Raw genomic sequence first — 19,933 nt, forward strand, 5'->3', positions numbered from 1 at the left:
GCGTGAATGTGAAAGGTGCCACACTACGAGCAGGAAGACGTCGCCCACAGGCCCCGGCTGGGGCTGGAGACGGTCGTCGCCAGGGTCGTGGTTGTGCAGAGAAAACGCTGCGCGTCTTTAGGTGGTTGTTGTGAGAAAGACATTTGTTCGGGTGAATGTTCACTTTTTATTTTATTCTTTACAAAGATTACGCCCAATTGATTTGGACTCAAAACAACTGATTTTACGACCTCGTTTAATTTCTAATCAATTTAAACCAGTTTCAGTTCAGTTAAATTGACTTATAATCAAATCGATCTGCCTCAATCAATTATAGTTTTGCCCAATTAACGCGACTTGTTGATTATTGCAAATTCCTTCAGGGGTAGCACATAGCCAAGCCAAGTGAAATATGTTTGTTCAGATCCTTGCTTAACACAAACATTTTAATACAACACCGTGGACTCTTTCGTTTTACAGAACGCATTTTATTTCCAAAGGCACTGGTACATCCCATCAGATGGGGCCATAGTATTTATCTTTTTGTTATCCACATGTGGTCTCTGAATATACAAAGCCATGCATTGGTGACAGACAGAGAGACACGTTGTATCCTGTAAGAAAGTGTAATATTTCAATACGATCACGTTCGTGTATAGGTGCACACACGTACACACATATATCAACCACAGACGTAATTGTTGAAATTTCACACGCAGAATTGCACGTTTCACCAACCACGAGTGTGTATGGAGCTGAACTGGTGACTGGTTTCGAGGAGCTACTGAAGTATCCACCGATGACTTTTAAGTGAAACGAGACACACTGACGCCTCCGCATTACAACAAGGCTGAGTAAGGCCAATGATTGCAAAGTGCATAGCACAAGCCTTTTCTTACCTGAAATTTACAAACGACATTATACCCACGCACACCCTGCGTTGCAAGAACATTTCCTTTTGATGCTAAATCACTGAAAACCTTCAAATGGAACCCCCCCCCCCCCAACAAAAACCGAGAGGCAGCCATCTACAAAACATCACAAATTTTCTTCCCTAACGCAGCAAACAAGTGTGTGCTATTTTATCCCATCACCTCCTCCATATTGCACCCCTCGCCTCTTAAACCTATCTTCGTCAACCACCTTTCGGTGGCGGCCGGGCCCGCCCAGCCCGCTCAGCGCCGCCCGTCGTTGATGATGATGTTGGCCGTGACGAACACGATGCAGGAGGCGGCCCAGCCCAGGATGAAGTAGGCCCAGAGGCGGTGGCGAAAGGGCGAGAGGTGGGTGCTCTGTCCGCCGCGGCCCGGCAGGATGGCCGCCACGTGCCGGCGCGAGGACAGGGCCAGGAAGGCGGGCGTCACGTACTGGATGCCGGTGCCGGCGTACGCGCCCGTCACGCCCACCAGCCACTCGAGGTCGTGCGTGAGGAAGGCGATGACCACGGGCGGCAGCACGGCGGCCAGCGGGAACACCACGCACTCCACCAGCCAGGGGTACGTCGTGCCGTCGCGCTTCACACGTCACGAGCACAGCGACCGCGCACAAGTCAACGGGCCGCTCGCGCTTCACCGAAGGCACGGTGCAATGCGATGGCAATTACTCATCGTCGTGTGAGATCGCTGCCGCGACGTCACGTTTTGGCGCGCTGCTCTCGCGATCCAGAGGTCTCCGGCAGCTGCAACAATCGAGTAAGTTTCTTAAATAGTACCGACTCTGTCCACGCCGGTGTATAAATATAGTTACTCGATTGGTAGGTGGGGTAAAGACGTGAGAGAGTAGGCCAAAATAACCTATGGAGAGGTTTTCTTGAACTTTCTCTCGTGGAGACCCTTCAGCCGGCAGTGGCGTAAGCAGCCAGTTGCAGGGCTGCACCTTAGCTTGCTGATAGCCCCCTGTCAAGCCATTGCCGGATGATGGCCTTGTCAGTCGTAGGAGGCATCTTTCGCTATCCGTGCCGGTCAGTGCGAGTTGATGAAAGGGGGCCCAGAAGTGGATCAGACATCACTCGCCACTCGCTGTCGTTAGCCGTGGCTTGGGAATTTGAACTGGGGCCACGGCAACACCTCCACAGCGATAATTAATCACATGCAGAAACATCATGCCACGATATCATATACAGTAAGTGTCTTCAAGAAACCTTTTGCCAGGCAATGCCAGGGGGGACAGCGAGCGAGGATGAGAGAAAGTGTGCGTGCAAAGGCATTCGGTGTAGACACGAGCGGTTGAGCAGTCACAAGCAGTGACACCTAAACGGTCATCACAGACAATGGCACAGTAAAAACAAATTAGGCAAAGATGTAACATCTGATGAGGTTCAATCTTCTCGTCTGTCATAATCAATACAAGTGACCGAGCACAGATTTTTCAACCGATTCGCATCATTTGTACTCAACAGTGACGTGTCAATGATTGATCACGTTGCACGCAATTCTCCATGTGTGAGTCTTGCATGCCTGAACAGTGAAGCGGAGACAATAATGCTGAATTTAACTGCACAACTAGACAGCGAATTTTTACCCCCTACTTAGTACCGTACACAATGCAGGCAATGCCTCGTCAAGTGATGGTCTGTGGCATAGATGAGTTTTTGCAATCGCAGCGCCGTACAATAATGATCAGTCATTTAGCGCGTGTGGTATTCGTGCCACTCTCATAGCACAGGGCTATCACGGAGGCGCTTTGTTTCACCGACAGATTATAGTGCGCCAGTCGGGGGTGACATTGCCACGTGTAATCCCAATTGAGTAATCTGCGGTGTGATTTTTTTAATTCGGTAAATGTGGACCACTACGCCAGCACGCAATGGCCCGAGGCATTACGTCAAAGGGATCTCTAACAATCACTGTGAATCAGACGGCGTGTAGTGCTTTTACGGTTATTACAGCCGCAGTAATGACCAGGGTGGCCCGCCAGAGTTGAACCACGAGCGGCAACCGCGCTACCGCTAGCTGACTGCGTCACCGGCCCAGCGTCACGCGAGGGCGGTGTAGGCCGAGAGCGAGACCCAGCTCGCCTTGCCGCCCGTTGAGCACGGCGCCCGTGATGAAGCCTCGCGGCGATGCGGCGTGATTAAGGACGGTGCCAAGAAATATGGCCCGAAGTTTTGGGCCATTTGGTCCAATTTGGGCGAAATGTCAATGAGCACCCTCCGTAACTGGAAGAGTGCACAAATTAACTCTCAGACGCTGTGGTTTCTGGCCTCTCTTCAGTAGCCGAGTATTTTTGATCGAGCTGGTCCCACTTTAGCCAGTGTAAAAAGTGCGCGTGACTATTTTTCGTTTAAAGTTTATGACCTTGGAATTGAGCACGGTCTGCTGGAGTTGTATATAGGGTTGCTAGCAATGTTGGATTCATTAACAATCCGTGAGAATAGATTTTCCCATTTTTTATGGCAACAAAACAGGTGTTAAGATGTTAAAACACCAAACTGAAACCTTTTACGAGGAATCATGTCTGCATTAACCACAATGCTTGTGGTCAGAATGAAAACAAAAAACGCACTCTGATGATATATCCATTGTCTTTGATAATGATTGGTCCACAACAGAGACAGCTTTCTTTTGAGCCTAGTCTCAAAACGGTGTTTGACCAGAGGACGCCAAAAGGTGCACACAGCTCAAAGACAACGCACTATCAGAGTAATGAGGGCTCGGGGTGAGCATCTACATCATGGGACCGCCTTTGCCAGTACCAACATATGAGAATAGGTTTTCCCTGTTTTGTTACCAGAAAAAAGGGGAAAACCTATTCTCATATGTTGGTACTGGCAAAGGAGGCCCCATAATATTAACAATCCGTCGATTGAAAGATTTTAAAAAATCAACACATTCATCAATTTAACTGCACCAATGGCCCGTCTTTGCGTCAAAAAACACCTACGATGTATTTTTTCATTATTGGTCGTGTTATTGATTAATGTGCAGTCTTTTGTTTAATTGTGCTTGTGCATCACTGCCAATGCAGCGTCAAGAACTAACGTGTCAATTAATATTGATTGCTGAGGTCGACAATGAATGCATAAAAAACATTTGTATTAATTCAAAGTACATCAAAATTATGTTCCGTTAGATTTAGAATAATGGAGCAAACATAACGGGACGAACAGATAAAACTAAGAACAACACAAAAATGGGAGGTAAAAGAATTGATACTTGAATAGAAATTTGGCATGAATCACGACAATTTATCAAATTGCAGAGGGCAAGGAATGGGATGGATCGATATCCCGTGGTGGCGATGCTCCACCATGGCAACTTTATGGAAATTGTTGCCGACAAATAGCAACAACAGCACATTGCCCATGAGCAACAGTGGCAACTTGGCGGGAAACTCAATGGAGTTCTCTCCCGCCAATCACATCAACGTGGAGCTGAAATTAATCTGCTGAAGCGGATCAGAGCACCATCCTGCTTATCAGGACTCATCTCTCCACACAATCACACAAAACCCCATCTTCACAACCACCATACTATTACAGCACCTCATCACCTCTCGACAAACAACACGGTCTCTCTACACCACCATGCCACCACACCACGCCATCTCTCAACACACCACACCACCAAACCACCACCAGCACTCTCTACACATCAGCACGGTACACCATCTCTCTACACCACCACCACCACCCCATCTCTCTACACCACCACCACCACCCCATCTCTCTACACCACCACCACCACCCCATTTCTCTACACCACCACCACCACCATCTCTCTACACCACCACCACCACCCCATCTCTCTACACCACCACCACCACCCCATCTCTCTACACCACCACTACCTCCACCACCCCAACTCTCTACACCACCACCACCCCAACTCTCTACACCACCACCACCATCTCTCTACACCACCACCACCGTCTCTCTACACCACCACCACCCCAAGTAACTCTCCACCCCCCGTAACCCTGACAGGCGTTGGGAAGTCACCGTCGGTGATTCCTGGGTCTGCTTCGCGGACGCCTAAAACCAAACTGTCCCCACGCTTTGTTCACGAAATACCAATGCCCTGCAATCCACAAGTGCCGTTGTCTTCTAAACAATGAATACGTGATAAAACCATTGCGTGTCATGTATAGTAACATACCCCGATGCATGAAACCCTAAAACAATTAGTCTGTTCAGCAATGACGATGAAGCCATCGCAGTGATGGATTGTGACACCGCCAAGGATTCGTTGATTACGCGCGTCAGTTTGTGTTGGGAAAATGTGTAAATTGCACGTACGGTGCCCTAATATACTGTATCTACAGTATGCATATTAACATGGGACAATCTCCTGTTTTTATAGTTCATGTGCCAATGTCCTGTTAACTACATTTTCCCTCCGTAATAACGTTTTATGGGTCAGATGGCGTACAAATAAATGTGTCGTTAGTTACACGATATAACCCAAAAAACCTTTATTGTGAATAATATTGGCCGTGAAAGCCTACGTGTTCAATTTGCCATGACGTTTCCCAAATTGAACATTGCAAGATGCCTTCGTGTACACATGAACGGCAGCGAACCTGTGCATTAATGGGCATTCTTAACACTTTGTAAAATGCAGGTTATTGCGAATATATATTTTCGAATTGCAACAGATTCACAAAAAATCAGTGTTGAAGGAATTTGTTTGCCGGTGATATAAGTTCTGTTTTGGAATTAGAGGGTTTTTAAGGAAATCCAGAGATCAACATTTAGATTCACTCTCCCAGCGAGGCAGTTTAAATAAGAGACAATCTTTTAATATGACGCCACATCTGTCTGCCCACCCAGCAGTATAGATGGGTACACACCACAGGCGACTGGCAGCTTGCGTGCGGTGGCGTAACTCGTGGATACTCCCACTTCTGGCACGATGTCTGACCAGTAGGAAGAGTAGGCCACATTCACTCGAGAGGGGCTCTCCTGGGCTCCCTCTGGTGGACGCCCTTGCGCCAGCAATGCCGTGCGTGTGTGCGTAGTCGCAGGACTGCAAAACTTTTACCTTTACCGAAGATCGCAACATTTAGAAGAATGTGTGGATGGAAGCTGATATACGCAGACGGCAAGGCCAACAAATATCCGCCTCTGAAGCAGGGCTTCCCCCTTGGCAAGAGCATGAGGAGAAAATGGCCTCAAGTCCTAAGTATACTCATTTGGGCTCTGAGAACAAGAGAACCAACCAGATGAGAAGTGGAGAGTACAAGTTTTCTAGAAAGTAAGGGAAGCATGCTCTGCTGCTGACTTGCACTGGAGATTCGTCCCGCTGTCTGAATACACGGACACCCGACGTGAGGCTTGATTTGGATAAGAGTTCTTCTCGGAATTGCAGCGCTAAAGAAAAAGTCCATAAATGAACAACATCTCATTGCTCACTCACTGGCAATGATGAACAAGCCTCCGCGAAATAAGAGAGTAACAAACAAATAGGTGGCGCTGTGGTTGGAGGCCTCTCTGCTGCGTGTGATTATAATGAGATCAGCAGAGCTAATGATCTCGTATAGCAGAAGGAAATGTGGGGGGGGGGGGGGGAATCCACAAAATCTATAACCTTACCGTTCGTGATGATTTGTCTTTTATCAGTAAACTGACTGTACACTCTGTCTGTGTTGCCAAGCAGATGAGGGAATTATCAATATGAAAATGTATTCCTTTTGTGTACTGAAGGTTCATAACCATGACTATCTCGTTCATTTTGTAAAATTAAATGCAAATTTGATTTGACAGCTTCAAAATACACCGAGTGAAAACAGAAAATCATCCTGGCAACAGCAGCACACACATCGAGCCATACATAATGATTGCTGTGAGCTTTATAAAGATATTCAATGATTTTTCCCAAGCAACAAGTGACCTAAAAAATGAGTCTGCAGCAGCAGAATAAATAACTTGCCTATTTCATGCATTAGCGCAAGTTAAACTCGTAGGCTTTCGCAACCAATATCATCCATAATAGAGTTTTTTTGGGATTAGATCGCGTAAATATATAAATGTGTCGTTAAACCCGCCACCCACCCGACACAGCCAACTAGTAAGGGTTGTCACATAAACAGAGCGTGGCCAATTCGTCATGAGTACAGCACTAGCCGGTGTGATGGAGAGCAAAGCCACAACATATACAATCTAAGTACGACGTTTCGCCAGTAATTACAACTAGCTTCATCAGGCAACAGCCAGATTTAAGGAACGAAATAAGGAGGGGGTGATATGATAGCGATGTTGATTCCAATTCAGTAGTTTTCGAATCATTTTTCAAATGCGGTAATTTTTTTGACCATGATGCCAGCACTCAATGACTTTACAGGATCTTTGTGGAGCAGGCAGCGTGCATTTTTTTTGGTTAACACACCCACTGTTCCAGCACCGCCGATTAGTATGGTTGACTACGTATGGTGAGAAAGAAGCTAAACATACATACGGCATTAATCAGGGCAGCCGGAGGATTCAAACCCTGAACCTCTGCAACAAGCTGCTAACGCCCGACTGTTGGTAAATTCTTAAATTGGTAACCTATTACTGTATATTGACACTTTTCATCTACCAATGTTCTGTGAAACCAAACCTCAATAATTACTGTAGATATATTTAATATTTGAAAACACGTCACAAATGCGCAATATAACTTGAACTCCAGTACTTAGAATTCTTGGCCTTTATGCTAAACCTTAAAAATGAATGTCTCGGACATCAACAACAACAGTCAGAACAAATGGGCACAAACAGTAACAAGATTAATATTAACTATGGGGTAGAACTGAATATTTAATTTCTGATTGCGTATAAACTCAAAAACAAGCCAGAAGAATGGAAACCAATATGAGATGTCAGGACTGTAAAGTCTTACCGGCAAAGACTCACAAATCATTCAAATCCATCGACCGATTTATAACGTTTCCGTGACTGGACCGGATAACGCCTCGGATGGTCAGAGTGCCCTCTCACTCACCAGGAAGATGGAGCGCAGGTTGTTGCGGAGCGTGACGGCGATAATGGGAAAGTTGGTGCTGATGGTAAACACCGGGAAGAGGCCCAGGAAGTAGCGGACCCCGATCGGCGCGGAGGGGTCGGCCAGGAAGTTGAGGGTGTAGAGGTCCTGCAGCGCGCCCGTGGGGTATGCGAACACGGCCGTGAACGCCAGCAGGCTGTAGAAGGCCAGCACCAGGGCGTAGGCCGAGAGCGTCACGCAGCCCAGGCGCCGCTTGTCGGACACGGGCGTGAGCAGCGACGGCAGCGAGTGCTGGCACATGAACGAGTAGATGCACACCCCGAAGAGGTTCGGCACGCCGCTCAGAGTCCCGATGGCCGGGTGGCCCTGCGCCTCGCCCTTGCTAATGTGCAGGATCGCCAGCACGATCATCATGATGAACGCTGCAGGGACACATGGGCAACATGGGGCGAGTGGTGGGGGGCAGGGGGTGGCGGCAGGGGATGAGAGGCGATGAGAATGGCAGTGGCAACCAGGGAGACGTTGGAAAAGCAACCTAACTTTTAAGCAAGGCAGAAGTATCGCGCAGAGAGATTCTGTAATGCTTTCTACGATGTGTTGTCCTTGTAGCACTGGTTTATCATCTCCAGATTTTAGGATACGTTTGATCAATGTGTCTGTTTTTTGAAGAGTAAGTCTCAAACAGCAAGACAGCTTGATAGTAAAAGCTTCGGGCATATTGGATCAGCCATACGAGAGTTATCATGACCCCGTTACATATAGATGGGGAGAGTTAAAGCATAAAATAAGTCGCCATTAGTTGGGAGAACATTAATAAAACGTGAACTTAAATGATCAATTGTTGACTGCTCACACAGAACAGCTTTATAATGAAGCAGATCCTTCACAATCTAGGAGGAAAGACCGCTTGTATATATTGTTCTTCATGAGGCCGGAACCATTGCAAACATCTACAATTTCGCGTAAAAAAGCTAAAATCTCTATCCGTAGGGGTGCGCAAACAGAGATGCATTCCTTCTGTCGATGCCGCTGTGGGGGAAACCCAACGATAGTCAAGAGTGAAGTGCCGTACGTGCGTGTTAAAACAAAAATTAGCGCTTTCACATTATCACTGCACATTTACAGTCTACCATGCAGATTTTGCAAAACATGCCAAGAGTGAAAAAATGGAAATGAACAAAAGCAATTATGCTTTGCAGCTGTTAAATGTGAAGAAAACAATCATGACTGTACGATACCCGATGCCTGTGCGGAAGATGGTGTCACGTTTATTTTTTGCGAGACAGAATCGTGCCTTATTGATACAATTGTTCATTTATAGGACAGATCAGAGGTGAAGTAAACACGCACTGAAGGAGGATGAAACTACTGTCTGGTAACCTTCCCCTGCGCTCGTTTGCCCCGCCAGCCAACAGTGAAACCTGCGGTGAGGTCAGTGCACAACGCGCCCGGCCACACAAAGGCTTTGTGTGGCCGTGCGCACGATCTGTTGCTGCCCGACAGCAGGCGCATGATGAGACCGAAGGTGATAATGGGGTAATTTAATAATTAAGAAAGTCCAACATCAAAAAGGTCAAGGTTGCAACAGTTGACAGCGCTACACTCACAACATTGCTTCTTGCGTTTCTAGAACCTCACAAAAGAAGCAATACACATTAATTAGTAACAGGTAGTAATTAATAAGTAACACAGAGCTGTTCCCTTCTGGGCATTCAACAAATCATAGCACGAATGGGCAAAACTGTAATACAATGAAGCTTTTGTTTAGACATGGTTCTGTTTTCTCTTGACCCTGTTTTGGAAGGTTATATGCAAATGAGAAAACGTGATCATCAGAATGATGGGGGTTGCTAAATAAATATTATGGCCAGTTCGATGTAGTGATTCAGTGCAAAAGTAATGAATTGAGATGAATGTGTACAAGGTTGGAACACTCCAGGGCGTGTGATTGCTTGCACAGGTTTATTTGTGATGTTTATCCCAAATGGGCCAAACGCCCCGCACATTTCGCGGGGATAATGTACTTGTCCGCCCAATTTACTCGCTTATTTATTAAAGTAATTCGAAAAGGCAGCTGCTCCACGTATAAATAATATCTACCTCCTGGATCCAAAACTTTACGGGACTATTATTCGAGTCAACCTTGAACGATCCAAAATGACAAACAATTGCATCTGCAGACAATTGTGCCTTTAAAGGATAACATTAATTATTTCTCCTTCGTATAAATCAACACTCTGCAAAAACACATAAAAGGCGACCTTAAAAAAGCACCTGGCCATTTCCCTGTTTTGCGAGTTCCCGCTGATTGCAGAGCAAATCTAATTCACAGTCACTGCAGCCCCATTTTCGCGCTGCACCTAAGCCACTCAAATGGTTTTTATTATTTCTATTTATTTGTTTAGGCTTTCATTTGTAAAAGCTTGGGTTACTGCATACATTTTCACTGAGGCAAATGCTGCTTTCGCAGTCTACACAGGCCAGGCATAATGGTATTTCTAATCATGGATATTTCCATAATATTCTTGATAGTATATGTGGTTGATAGTAGAGCAGCCTTTACTAAACCTGGCTTCCTCATGCGGTTGATTGGCTTTTAAATTTCCATTGTTCTCTTCCCGATGATGTTGGTGGAACTATTGATAATAGTTAACATTCCCTAGAAGGGTTAAGAGGTGTGCCACTCTTTAAGTGCAATTTTACCAATTTATTTGAATCGCAGAACGGTTGAGGAATCATTCCACGAGTGAGGTTTTTCAATTCTAAACATTTCGTAAAATTGAAATTTAGTGAATACATAAAAGTAGTGTCAGACAAGGGGGAAAACTTTCGCCAAAGTTGATCAGAGTAACATTCGTGCATGGACCATGGTGGCTGTTGAAACTCCACGCTGAAACCAGATTCTCCCCAAGTGTGTATCCCAACAGTGCCATACTCAACAAGAGCTGTATTCCAACAGTGCCATACACAACAAGAGTTGTGACGTGGACAAACCGGCCCCCACCATGGGACATCGGTGCACAAAAGCTGCATAGCTCATCGGATTTCTCCTGCATTCTAGATCAAGATTCTGAGTAGAAGTTGTGTTACTATACAAATGCATGTATGCCCTTCTGTGTTGTTTCAAAGTCATGCTCAAACGAGCAATGAGGTGGTGCTCAACTCTGTTGGTGGCCCTAACTCAGCGGTGGAAATTCCACATTCCCATGGCTTCCGCATTGGACGATCAAAGCTGACTTCCCACAAAGCGGTATTGTCATTGTATTGACCCTGAAAGTCCAAGTCGATCACCAATTAATGACTCTGACCACTGTGCCAACTGGCTGCAATGCTTATGTTCAGTAAATACTATTTTTATTTTATTTTACAAAGGATGCACACTGATACTTAAGCACAATATCTATTTGAAAATGTACATTTTAAAACACTCCAACTAACTGTACTGTGATCTGGGTCGCATAGCAAATCCACGACCCTTAATAAATCCACTGCCCGATAAAGGCCTTTCCAAGCCATGTTGATCATGGGGATTACTTTGCCATACCTCACTGTGCTAGTCAGTGTGGGTGGGTGAATTGCGATCTGGGATTACAATGGTACAAACGTGCACTTGGTAATCTGCAATCAAATGCATTCCAACTACATAAAGAGTCCAAGAAAGACTGTTGTTAGTTGAGACTTAAATCTTTCAAAGACACTAGACTACGATGCTGATAGCAGCTATTACAATACCACTCACTCTTCATTGAATTTATACTGCAACTCCTCGCAAACAGAATCAGAATCTTTATTTAAATTGGAGGAATCAGATGAGCTATGAAGCTCTTTTTCACAGATGTCCAGTAAAGGTGGGTGAGCAACGTCAACCAAGACCTCGATGTCGTTGAATGTGGCAGTGCCACATTTCTATTCCACTGCGCACCGGTTCAGGTCGGACTGCGTGGTGCTTTAGATCAATAGGAAACCTTTAAGAAGCTGCAATGTTCAAATAATAATAATAATGATCACGCCTATGAGTTCACCTGCATTATTTAATGAGAGCAAACGCACAATGGACCAGAGCTTCACTACGTCTCCTGGACAATAACATTTGATTTAAATTGAACTCTGAAATCAGCGCCTTCAACGACCCGGCCACCTCAATCTTCAAGCCAGACGACCTTGACGCAATCCTAACCGTTCATCGTGAGGCTCGTAATACCATGGGGTTATCCATGAACTTAACTAGTTGCAAATGTGTCAATTTTCTTCTGGGGGAAAAAAAAACTTTGGTGAGACGGAACATTTTGCAGTTAAACCGAGCAGCATTGAACATCAGTAATGGTTTTTACAGCAGGGTTCTTGAAGAGGTTATGAGGTGACATATTTGATTCAATGCTACATTAGCTTTGCTCTTTAAATTACTTTGTTGTTATGGCTGCCGGAACACAAACAAGACAAAGGCTCCAAGATGACAGCACACGGCTTGCTCTGCTCTAATGCTGGTGCCTCGGCAGCGCTGCAGAACAAGGGCAATCTGAGCACACGGTTGTTCTCCAATAGCCGTGATGGTGGTCATTAAATCGAGACGTGTAAGGGTCCAACAAAGCAGATGTCCTTCCTGGCAATGGTGTAACATAGCCCTGCCAACAATGCTTTGTATCCTGCTATAATAACACGCATATGCTTACAAATAGTATTTCTTAAAAATATATTATCATTAAACATTTTTAGTTTTCAGTATATTTATTCTGAAAGAGCTTGCGTGTCCTATTTCTGAGAATTATTCTTTTTGGTATACCTAAAGATTATTTCTTCATTATTACAAATTTAATTAGTCAAGATTGTAATTAGGACTTTAGCAGAATCACCATTCGTTATTCCTTCACCTACTTACCGCCTATTATCAATCTACTGTTGAAGGCCTTCCCCTTGCCTTCACCTAGCACCTGCACGTGAACCTATTTCATCACTCCATCTCCAATGACGAAACTAAAACTTTCCTTTTCATTAAATGCATGTTTCTAAACGTGGAGGGAAAAACTGGAGGACACACAAAATCCATGCGACCACAGGGAGAGAGACATGCAAACTCCAAATATACAGTCATCAGGGTCGGGACCGAACCCACGACCTCCTGTATACCAGGCGAGGTAGTTAACATCTCATAGCCACCGTGGCCTCCAATTTTGCCTTAAATTGCCTTCTGCACACCGTAAAATGCCATTCAGACAGTAGCAGACCACATATCCCAAGGACGGACCTCTAGAATAAATGAAAAATACTCAACACATTCATGAAAAACCCCCGTGGCCTTAAAAGTAAAAGTAGATAATCAGCGACATTTTGGGCAATGGCGCTTCATCATCGCTCGTAAATAGACGCGCCGGAGTAACAGAGTGGGTACTAAGAGTTGGAGACTGAAATTCAGACGAAAGTGTTTTTGATGCAATGCAGTGAGGCCCTCCTGCTTAAATAAGTACGCAGATTACACAAATTGACCTCGGCAAAAAAGAGCAAAGTCGTCATCACACAGCGGCATAATAATCTTGCAGTCTAATTTTTATAATTAATATTCTTATTATTTTAATAGACATATGAGAACCCATTGGTTGCAGGAATCTGAGTGGAATTGGGAACTTTATTTGGTGGTCTTTATTCAGATTTTTATCACATAAAATTTTCTCCAGAAGTGACAAGGAAAAAACAAGGTGTGGTGATCAGAGCTGCAGTTATCTAATTAATTAATGAATTACACCCTTAGTGTGTTCCGCTTTTAATGTGGCAATGTTGCTGCCTCTGGCTATATTTAGGCGTTTTGTTAAATAGCTATAAAGGATACAAAAAATGTAAATTGCATTCTAAAAGACTAACAGTTTAGTGCGGCAGAAAAAAAATCACAATTATCTCTGTGATTTATGATCACCTTAAAAGCTGCGTTTAATCGCATTATGTCTGCATTCATCTCCTGCCGTGGGCACGAACTATGCTCTTTGTACTGTGAGCCATGTCGCTGTCCATTATTAAAAACACTCATCTTTTCTCCACGACTGCAACGTCCCGAATTGACTCTCCGACCTGAGCCAACCAGACATTTCGCTCAATCGTTCGTGTGTCCTCACTTTCCAGGAACCAGCCGACTCGTTCGCCGGTATCTGGCCCATGTCACGGCCAAGCAGTGGCCACTGTGAGCGACTTGCTGGTTTCATGAGTAAAATAGAAGCCTGTTGGGTGAGGCCGAAGAAATGCATTGGGTCAACTCGTTGCATGTTTCTTGCGGTTTCTTTCACAGCAATGTCCCCCCCCCCCCCCCCATGTAAACCCTATAAGTCTATAACATTAGCTGACATCACAAAGCGAGCAGCGAAGTAACAAGCCGAAATGTGATGCACATTGACAATGTTTTTTTTTCGCTCCTAGACCCGCTGAAAATAGCTTTGCTTCATTGCATTCACATCACCGATCACCTGCAAGACAGGTGCTGACAGCACAAGATGGGGAGGAAACATCCCACAATGCACGGGGGCCTCTGGCGATCATCTTTGGAAGATTTAGAATCAAGTAGGACATGCTTTGGGCCCGCGGACAGCGGAACAAAAGAGGTGTCTACGCCTCACGGCAGCGGGAGATTATCATTCACTATGCGTGCCACTTATATCGCAGACTGTGTGCTCCTTTGCACTGGCATAATTTTTTTCCGTTCCTACAAATATACAAATAAATATTAATTGCAAGTGCACATCAGAGTTGTGTAATTTTAAAACACTGCATAAACGTGACAGCAAATAGCCAGGAATCAAAACAATGTTTCATTTTAAGGTCTACATTACTGTAGCACAAGAAAATCGAATGCCACGGTAAGCACCGTCATACACGGACAGTTTTTCACACACAAGCATCGTATGTGCATAATGCAGCAGTGCTTAATTGGCAAGATAAATAAAACATGTTCCATCTACTGCTGTTTGCATGGCATCGGGAAGATTGCTCTATGTATGAACAGGATAAGAAAATGTAATTTCATACACTGATTTACAAAACACAAATACCGGGATGAATGAACATCGCTCTGTTGTTGATGGACCCATTTTATATCATTGTCACTATTTCTGAACTCAAGACGTTTATGCGATTTAAAAGTGGAGCCAAAGTATCCCACTATTTACACGAGCAAAGGGGCAGCACTCATTTCTGTAGCCAACCCTGAGCCTCTGGCGGAAATTCCACATTCATATGACAGGGTCCAGTTTATTCTTAAGAGATCACTCTTGACTTTCCAGAATGTGGAACTTGATTTCTTAACCCCCATGGGATGAGCTGTCTTATCGATCTCAGATCAGGATTCAAAATTGCGACCTTTTAAATTGCGAGCCCAGCGCTCTCTTCAAATCGCCGCGATTCTAACGAGAATTTATGAATGTAAATGCAAGATAGGATTTTCATTCAATTAGGGAACAGCGGCACAGGTTCTCAGACTAATATTCCAGATTAATTTGTAAATGAGGTAAGGGTAGAATCCACACGTGTGCTCCTTGGTAAACAACACTGGGATAAGGCAGTGGATTGAGGTTAGAAACCTCTCGCCGCATAAAAAAAAATCGAACCTTAATCGCTCACCATAACAACAGTGAGCGGAGACGAAGAGCAATTAAGAAACTGGTCTTCTCATACAGCGCTGTGTACAGAGGAACATTTGATTGCTCATAGAAGTGAGAAACTGCTCCGAGTAGTTTGGGGTGACTTGTGTTGTAAGCCAGACGTATTACACACGAGTTGCAGAGGGTTGAAGATGATGATGATGACTTGTGGTTGCTTGTTATAATACGGTTGAATGTTGATACCTAAGCCGTTGGACTGAGCAATACTTGAGTGTTCTCAGCTGGGGATTGTATCCAGTTTGAGAACCATTACCGATTTTGGGGCAGCCATCCAGCAGACAAAACGAGACGTACCGAGAGGGATTCCGGTGAAAATGTAAACACATTAATTCTGGCCCCTGTATCAAAGCTCTTCCGGAAGAGCTTTGACAACACCTACACAAATGGTCCAACATGCACGAGGTACTGTATAAGCTGCATCTACCTGCTATTATCGATATAAAATACACTATAATAATTTACATCCGTTTGCAAGTCCATTCCTGGATGAAGGCCTCCCCACGTCAAGTCCGCCCTGTGGGCTGTTAGACCACACTTTCTCACACTGGTCTGTACGATTTGGTGAAGGGGGGGAGACTGCTTCGGATATCACTCGCCACTGATGTTAGCCGCGCTTGGGACTAACTCGGCAACGATGCACAAACGTTCATTATATACCAAGATAAAGATCCTCCATATAGCTTTAACAGACTGTTGGGGCAAGTGCTGTTAGCGAGCACCTATGAAGGCCAACACAACACACGAGGGGGTGGGTGGCCAGCACCACAACTGGCCACCTTTGTCTCCCCAGTGGCGATGTTTACACAGCACAAGGTATTCATCTGAGGCTGAGTCGACCTAGGGGAGGCCCAAGAATGGGTCAGATAATCGTCACTGGTGTTGGCCGTGAGTGGCAATTAAACTTGGGTCATCAGGTTCGTAGCGCAGCACGCTAACCACTATGCCACCGCTCCGCACACATTTTATAAACACACGAATATGATATGTATAATTCAGTAAAAGAACACATTTCACGATTGGGCTAAGAAATAATAAAAGCTCACAGATTTATACAATGCCAAGTCTCCAGTATATTTTGTCTTTGACACCCCGGTGAACATTGTTGCACTCTTTGGCAGACAGAGCACAGAGCCAATCACCTGCTCGCGTGTCTGCCCACATGGGACTTCTTAAGCAATCAGGAGTAGTGCGGCATAAAGGGACAAATGTATCAATATGATTTTTTATAACGGGGGCATTTGATTAATTTAGATGTCCCATGTGGCTACAAAATCATTAAATATCATTGGCTGCACTTCTACTCCAAAGGGCTTTAAGTAGCTGTCTTAAGTGACAGTCCATCAAGAGTAATTCAAATTCAAAGCTATACGCTCACTTGCATTCATAGGCACGATATTGCGCATATATCAAATTTATATAAGCCATCAAAACTCTTAGGCAAGAACATCTGGTGCAGTTTTAAAACAGAATTGATCCGGCGTTTATCTCCATTTAGGTCACTTCAACTTAACACGCAATGAGAGCTGCTGCATTCCCAGCACTGCCGAGAAAGGAGCGAACATTTAGTGGCCGTCCATAAATGACGTCACAAACCTAGGGGGGGAGGGGGGGGTCAGACATTTGTGACGGTGTGTGACGATGGGGGGGGGGGGTTGAGAAATGTGACGTCACATCAAAATGCGCCACTTTAAATAAATATAGACAACACGTTCTACTTAATTAAATAGACTATTTAATAAATGTTTTCTCCTACAACATCAGAGTGCAGCGCCACATTAAGTACGCACTACAATGACAATAGTTTAAAGCGATTCGAAGCATGTTTTATTTTCAAAATGGAAATATGGTTTGGGGGGGGGGGGGTCAGAGCTTTGTGACGTCATATTTGAGGGGGGGGTCTGACTTTTTGTGACGCCGTGTGACGAGGCGGGGGGGGGGGTCAAAAATCGAGTGACGTCATTTATGGACGGCCCCTTAGCATGTATCACGCGAAGGGATCGAGGCACCGGTTACTCATGCCACTCGTTTTTACACATTTCTTATGAAGGCCTCCTCACTGCACTTGTAAGATAAAACTATTTGCAAAATAAAATTAACCATCTCTTTAATTGGGCAGCAAAAATATGCCACTGCATTTGTAGTGGTACACACGCAAATAATAACAAGAATACAAAAACAGCAAAAGCATCAATACAATTGTTGCCTTCAAAGTAAAACTATAATCAGCGGCGTTTCGAGCAATGGCCTTTCTTCATAGATAAAGCATTGACAAATATAGCTAATTTGTAACATTTTCTTTCAGGAGAGGGAAAATGTTTGCAAACAAGCTCACATCAAACCAAACTGTCTGTTGAGCCACATGCAACTCAGATCCCTGCAGCCACAATGACACAAGCCCTCTCCTGCTGCCTATTCCGACCCAGTGCGGGCAGAGGCGCTTGCTGATGGCTGCGGCGACGGGAATTCGGAAACCTTCAACGTGCGAGGCCACCAATCTACAAACACGGGACAAGTCTTCGTGACCGAGACGACACAATGCTTTGATTATGCAGCACCAACAAAGTGGATCCTGTGTTACTCTGAATGAGCCTGCCAAATTGTTCATTTTTATAACGTTAAATTAATGTGTGTAGGCAGGAACCTACAAGCCTAAGCGATGAAGGACAATGACTTTGTAATAATTTGACTGTCTCGATCGAGCTTTGCAAACCTGTCTGGTTTTCATAGCGAGTGGGCTTAAACGTCACCGCCACGCACCATCACGCGCGCTTGGGCTGCAGTCTCTTTCACATTAACCGCAACAAAATTCATAACTCATTCACTTGACGTTGTTTCCATCTAAGGCCGTAAAGGTGAAGAGAAGTCGTATTTAATTGAAATGCAGCATGCAGGATCAAAACCTTACTGTGGCAAGCAACCCAATTAAACACGCAACAAAGAGGCCTCGAATGGCTCCTTCATTTGTATTTCCTTTTCTATCTCTTCTTCTTCGAGAAAAAAAATAATCAAGTGACAAGATAATTACACATCTTCTTCGTCACATTCATAATAGGCCTGTTCACAGGCGAGCCTCGAAGTGGGACAGAGGTGAGGGTTTCATGGCAGGCGGCAGCGGCGGCAGCAGACGACACACACCACCGCACGGCCACAAGAACATTTTGGGTAATTTCGCTGGAAGCTATTTGCATCTTTAGACCATGGCACAAACACATAATTAGCCTGTTGTTTTCAAGCGGCAGCAGCAGAAGATTGTTAATGTGTACACAGCAGCACGCGGCAAGGTCTGCTAATTCCTGCAGAAGTTGCTGGGCGGCCGTGATTATGTAACAGTGGCTGTGCAACAAATGGGCTGGCCCCTGCCGCAGGAATGTGGAATTTATACCAATGGCTAAAGGCCAACAATGGAGGTGAACATTATCCCATGCTCGTATCAGCATTGACACATTTTGACTTTTGATTGTGTGAATTATGACGCTTGTGGCGATAAAACCGTGAACCCTGGGGGCCTCCGTGGCTCTGTGTGGAGTTTCTCATGTTTCGCCTCTGTGCTTTGCCCTCACAACTACCTCCTGTGAATACATTCCAGCCAATTGCACGACTCACAATTATTCCAATGGGATGTTTTTCCACAGTAAATATATTTTTTAATAGGATGCGTGGCAGTGGTGGCAATGGTATCGTGGCCTTATTGTCCCCTCTCTCTGGCTTGTTCTTTGATTTAGCGATTGATGATGAATGTTGAAGCAAAGCAAACGTCACCTGCAGCATGCAAAGCGGCGCTTCATTAGGGGTGCACTATTGCGTCCACACCGAAGCTCAGGCCACAGATGCGGTGTGGATGTGTGCGGCGTTCAGGTGCAATGGCAACATTGCACCCGCGGTGAGAAACAATTGTCTAAGAGCTACATTCATGAATTAGGCTACTTTGAATTTATTCTGCATGCTTTAAGAACATATATTGGTACGCAACACACAATTAAATTAAATCGTGCAATATTTTAAGTGTAAGCACCCCTCCTCGTGTTTTATGATCGTATTTTAAGGCAACCGCTGCAATAAACATGCACATTTAAAGTATATCACAATACTCAGTTCTATACCGCACAATGCTTCCAACTCTTCAGCTTTATGCACGGTACAACATATATTGCAGAGAAGTCTTATACCAAAAGGACTGTATAACAATGTGTTTATTTGCCCAGTGAGACTTCAGGCAGCCTCAAAGACCTACTTTGTGCTGTTAACATTTTTTTTCAATTTTGCCAAACTTCCAAAGAAATTCTGAAACAATTTTATTTTCTTTCCGTACACAGATTACGGGGACGGCTCTTCTCCTCCCCCTTCTATTATGCCGTAACACTTAGAAATTCCAGCATGTCGCCTTCTCCCATAATT

General features: G+C 44.8%; 1 protein-coding gene across 1 annotated transcript in view; it reads right to left on the bottom strand.

Moving 5' to 3' along the window:
• Positions 1-446: 446 nt before the first annotated feature.
• The window catches only part of LOC133348004 (transmembrane protein 104-like), a 105,296-nt gene continuing 85,809 nt past the window's right edge, over positions 447-19,933 (bottom strand). The window contains exons 3-4 of the mRNA XM_061560806.1: positions 7,902-8,323; positions 447-1,493 (exon numbers count right to left, since the gene is read on the bottom strand). Of these exons, the coding sequence (XP_061416790.1) occupies positions 1,155-1,493; positions 7,902-8,323 (761 nt within the window). The 3' untranslated portion in view covers positions 447-1,154. The remainder of the gene's footprint in view (positions 1,494-7,901; positions 8,324-19,933) is intronic.

This window comes from Lethenteron reissneri, chromosome 3 (genome assembly GCF_015708825.2).
Source record: "Lethenteron reissneri isolate LAM-NWPU_2019-01 chromosome 3, ASM1570882v1, whole genome shotgun sequence".
Lineage (NCBI taxonomy): Eukaryota > Metazoa > Chordata > Hyperoartia > Petromyzontiformes > Petromyzontidae > Lethenteron > Lethenteron reissneri.